The sequence below is a fragment of the Penaeus chinensis genome, chromosome 26 (genome assembly GCF_019202785.1).
Source record: "Penaeus chinensis breed Huanghai No. 1 chromosome 26, ASM1920278v2, whole genome shotgun sequence".
In the NCBI taxonomy this organism is placed as follows: domain Eukaryota; kingdom Metazoa; phylum Arthropoda; class Malacostraca; order Decapoda; family Penaeidae; genus Penaeus; species Penaeus chinensis.
In genome coordinates, this window is record NC_061844.1 from 5,922,964 (window position 1) to 5,927,963 (window position 5,000).

Below are 5,000 nucleotides of genomic sequence, written 5' to 3' on the forward strand. Positions count from 1 at the left end.
ATATATATATATTTATATATTTATATATATATATTTATAAAATATATAATTTATAAAATATTTATATATTTAATATAATATAATATTTATATATATATATATTTATAATATATTTTATATAATTTAATATAATATAATATATATATATATTTATACATATTTTTATATATATATATTTATATAAATATATATATTTATATATAATATATAATATTATTTATTTATTTATTTATTTAAACACACACACCACAACACACACACACACACACACACACACACACAACACACACACACACACACACACACACACACAACACAACACACACACAAAACAGACATATTTTTCCTTTTTCTTTTTCATTCTTTCTTTTTATCTTCTTTTCTTCCTCTCTCTTCTTCTTCTTCTCTTCTTCTTCTTTTCTTCTTCTTCTTTCTTCTTCTTCTTCTTCTTCTTCGTCTTCTTCTTTTCTTCTTCTTCTTCTTCTTCTCTTCTTCTTTTTTTCTTCTTCTTCCTCTTCCTCTTCCTCTTCTTTTTCTTTTTCTTTTTCTTTTTCTTTTTCTTTTTCTTTTTCTTTTTCTTTTTCTTTTTCTTTTTCTTTTCTTCTTCTTCTTCTTCTTCTTCTTCTGCTTCTTCTTCTTCTTCTTCTTCTTCTTCTTCTTCTTCTTCTTCTTCTTCTTCTTCTTCTTCTTCTTCTTCTTCTTCCTCTTCCTCTTCCTCTTCCTCTTCCTCTTCCTCTTCCTCTTCCTCTTCCTCTTCCTCTTCCTCTTCCTCTTCCTCTTCCTCTTCCTCTTCCTCTTCCTCTTCCTCTTCCTCTTCTTCTTCTTCTTCTTCTTCCTCTTATTCCTTTTCTTCTTCTTCTTCACTATAATTTGCAGGCTATGAATAGGGTAGATATACTGAAGGATAATAACCAAAATGACCTATTGATAAATATCCTTAACATCTGTATTAGACGTTTCTTGGTAGAAAACAAATACTTTCCTTGTTTACATAGATAGAAATTTCTACATCTTCCGTCAGCTGTCTCATCGTCATCCCGATATAAACCTTCTCTTTTCCCCTCCCTTTCAGCAAGTTGATGGTGACAGAAATCAGACGGCGTGCCTCCAACCAGTCAACGGAAGCAGCCTCTTGTGCCATTGTGAGGTTCCTGGAGATAGAGAGCTGTGAGGAGAGCAGCAACGGGTGGATGCTGCTGTCCACGCTGAATCTTCTGGCCGCTGGTGCACCTCAGCTGATCGAGGTTTGTGGCTGGTGTGGCTGTTGGTGCGAGTGGTGGGGGGGGTTAGTGGGGAGAGGGGTAGGGGTAGGTAGGTGTTAAGGGTGTTAAGGGTGTTAAGGGTGGTACTGGTGGTACTGGTGGTACTGGTGCTACTGGTGGTACTAGTGGTACTGGTGGTACTGGTGGTACTGGTGGTAGGGGTGGTGGTAGTGTATTGTTTTTGGTGTTGGTGGCATGTATGTACATCCCAGCAAATGGGTTAAGCAAATGTGATATAGTGATATATAGACGTGAGATGCAATAGAAAATTGAAAGGTGTAGTGGTTAGAGTTTTGATAATGATATCAACAAAACTGTTATTTTATTATCATTATTATTATATTTACTTTTCAGGTGATGACAGCCGCTTCCCTTCCATCAACACTTGTGAAATGCCTCTATCTCTTCTTTGACCTTCCTGAGTATGAGAGCCCAACAACCAATGTGGCAGATCAGGCAGACAATAATACAACAGATTTTTCTGTCAGTGAGAGAAGGATCTTGTTGCAAAAGGTCTTTGTACAGGTAGGTCCATATTGCACATATCAGTGCTTTGCTTTGCTTTGATTTTTTTTTTTTTTTTTTTTTTTTTTTTTTTATCTTTCCTCTCTCTCTTGTTTCTATGCTAGTTGTTCTCATCCACAGCTTTTGGTTCGTCTCTGCTCCCACGCTGCCCCAGCAGAGGAACTGGCCAGGAAGGATGACCTAACACTTCTCTTCTCAGCCATCACATCTTGGTGTCCACAGCATAATGCTCTCTGGAGGAAGAGTGCAGCAGAAGTACTCATGACGCTCTCTAGACATGGCCTCTCACAACCTGTCGTCAGTTATATTCATAGTTAGTAACTGTGATTTCATTTACTGGAAAGTTTTGTTAACTGTATTGTATGGCATAGTTTTTGAAACAGTTTTTGTTAGAATTTCAGACAACATAGAATGTAGTTTTCATTTTTTTTACAAGACCTTGAAGTATCTTCCATTCCTCACCTCCACTATCCAGACAAAGGATGTGTAGCTCTCTGTGTGGAGAACATGGAGCGAGGACAGGATCTCTCTCCTCTAGAGATTGTGGAGATGTTTGTCACCGTCTTCTGCTTTTTGAAAGACTCTTCTGAAGTGTCACAGATTCTCTTGGATGACTTCAGATCCTCGCAGGGCTATGCCTTCCTAGCAGAGTTCCTTCTAAGGTAAACTGTCCTCATTATGATAATGATAATAAACAAACACCCAAATACTATAGCTCTGAGAAAAATGCATCATGCTGTTACTTATTACCAGCACACATCTCATTCCATCTTTGCAGACTGGAGGCAGACACATCAGATGAGAGCCGAGAAGCCCTACGGAACCTTGTCCTACTTGTGTCATCACTTTCATATTGTGGTTACATTGAGCTCAAACCATCAACCGCGTCAATTGGCTCTCTCTTCCACATGCCAGGCTTTAGTCTGCCTGTACCCTCAGGGAGAGGTATGGGAACAGTAATTAGTAATTTTGAAAAATAATTATTTTATTAGGCTGTTGTTATAAGGTCATTAGAGATTTTTGTTTGAGCTGATTAATGAGAGGACTGTTCTCTTTTATGTATTTGTCACATTAACTTCTTGAATAAAGGTTTTTCAAGAATCATTTATATGTCTATTTCTCTCTTTCTCTCTCTTTCTCTTTTTCTTTTCCTCTCTTCCCTTTCATCCAATTCTTTAACTCCTCCAGGTGCAAGTGTCAGGAATGTGCAAGCCTTCAACGTCCTTCAGTCAGTATTTCTGCGTGGCACAACCTCTCATCTCTGCTCAGTGGTTTTGGATGCCATCTCTGCTGTGTATCACTCAGACTCTGCAAACTACTTCATTCTTGAGCCCCAGCATACCCTCTCCACTTTTGCTGAGAAGATCCACACTAAGCCCAAAGAAATACAGGTAATTTTTCTTTCTTTTCAATTACTTAAAGTCATATAAGAGACTTGTATGTGTAATAAAAATGCCTGTATATATTAAGTGTTTGAAAGTCAGGGGAGTTAAAGGTAGGCAATGAAATTACTTAATTGATATTCATGAAAATACTAACTATACATTTTCACAAATTAAATTATAATAGTCACATTTTCCTTGGTCTCATTTCTCAGGAGAAATACTTCCAGCTGCTAGAATTTGTGGTGTTCCAGCTGAACTTTGTGCCATGCAAGGAGCTGATCTCACTATCCATTTTGCTGAAGGCTCAACACACACTTTCCTGTTCTATCACCTGCATGGCCACACTCCTCACCATTCTCAAGTGAGATTTTACCTTCATGTCCTAGTTTTAACCCACAAAGCTGATCTAAGCAAACAAATTAAAAGAATGACTAATAGAAGAAATCTCTCTATTCCAATCTCCCATTCTTATTTTTTATTTTTTGCACACAGGCATAATTCTGTTTTCAAAGACGTGTACCGTGAAGTAGGAATGCTGGAAGTGTTTGTGACTTGTCTCACACGTTATCATGAACTGCTCAAGGGAAGAACAGAGGTGGATGAGGAGAAGAAAGGTTTGTCTCTGCTTTTGCAAATGTTACTCTAATTTTAAGGAATTATGAAGCCACCATGTTGCAGTGTTTTTCAGATTCTTTTTATATATTTAGTTGGAAAGGTAACTCATTTTATACATGCCAACCCTTATTTTCATTACTTTGAAAACTTGTTTGAATCTACCATTTCTTTTAGTGGATAAATGAGATTATATTTGTGAGATTTTCCTATTCTCATTACAGTTTTGGGATGACTGTCTTGCTTTTTTCTTATGACATATTCAAAAAGAAAACTTGGAAGACTGATCTGACTTTCTTGATAGAAAATATTATTGAATACTGTAAGGGATTACTTGTTTTTTTGCCAATACTCTTTCAGTTCAAAAGTATTATTTTAAGTTTAGATTGCCATGTGATTGTTGACAGTTTGGGAAAGGAAACCCCCTGCCGGGTAAACAAAAGTAGTAATCTTAGAATTTTTTATCTACATAAAAAATGGCATGAGCCATAGGATATGGGGAAAAAACTATTGAAAATATTCAGTCAAGGAAGGAACTAACAGCCTAACCTAAATTTCTTAATTGCATCTCCAGCAGAAGGATTGACTCCAGAGGAACGTCTAGGATTCCTAGTGATGGAGGCACTCACACACCTCTTGGCGTCCAACAGTCAGAACGCTGCAGTTTTCAGGGAGTCGGGTGGTGCCAAGTGTGCAGTTGCGCTAGTGCCCCACCTGGAATGTCGTCACCAAGCATTGGGTAGGTGATTGATGTGTAGCAGTGACTTTCCTTGTATGTGTTATGTACCTTTGAAAGATATTAAATGATGTTATAGATAGTGAGATGTGAAGATGGTATTAATTTTTATGTTTATTGATTCTGTTTTGTGTTTTTAGTAATCCTTTCTATTTGGAAAATTTTTATTGGTACAGTTTATTATTCTAGATCATATATTATTATTATTCTTTTGATTGGCAGGTGTCATGCAACAGCTGATCCTCGCTAGTGGCAGTGATGACGACATGGGTTCATTACTAGGCCTCCTGCACTCTGCTGCTCCGACAGAACTCCAGCTAAAGACTGATATTCTCAAGGTTCATATTTTTCAATTAGTTCCCAGTAATTTGTAGCAGTATGTGTATTTTGTATTGTGTCACACTTGAATAGACTGTCTTATTTTTTCCTGTCTTCTTTTAACCATTACTTGTATTTAAGTTTCTAACAATTGTCCCAATT

General features: G+C 36.9%; 1 protein-coding gene across 6 annotated transcripts in view; it reads left to right on the top strand.

Moving 5' to 3' along the window:
* The first annotated feature begins 1,072 nt into the window (after positions 1-1,072).
* LOC125039213 (WD repeat and FYVE domain-containing protein 3-like) overlaps positions 1,073-5,000 on the top strand; it is a 49,423-nt gene continuing 45,495 nt past the window's right edge. For all 6 annotated transcript variants that reach the window (XM_047633015.1, XM_047633013.1, XM_047633016.1 and 3 more), the window contains exons 1-10: positions 1,073-1,244; positions 1,617-1,787; positions 1,908-2,100; positions 2,263-2,449; positions 2,566-2,732; positions 2,976-3,178; positions 3,385-3,533; positions 3,665-3,786; positions 4,359-4,523; positions 4,743-4,858. In XM_047633015.1, coding sequence (XP_047488971.1) covers positions 1,080-1,244; positions 1,617-1,787; positions 1,908-2,100; positions 2,263-2,449; positions 2,566-2,732; positions 2,976-3,178; positions 3,385-3,533; positions 3,665-3,786; positions 4,359-4,523; positions 4,743-4,858 — 1,638 coding nt within the window. In that variant the 5' untranslated portion in view covers positions 1,073-1,079. The remainder of the gene's footprint in view (positions 1,245-1,616; positions 1,788-1,907; positions 2,101-2,262; positions 2,450-2,565; positions 2,733-2,975; positions 3,179-3,384; positions 3,534-3,664; positions 3,787-4,358; positions 4,524-4,742; positions 4,859-5,000) is intronic.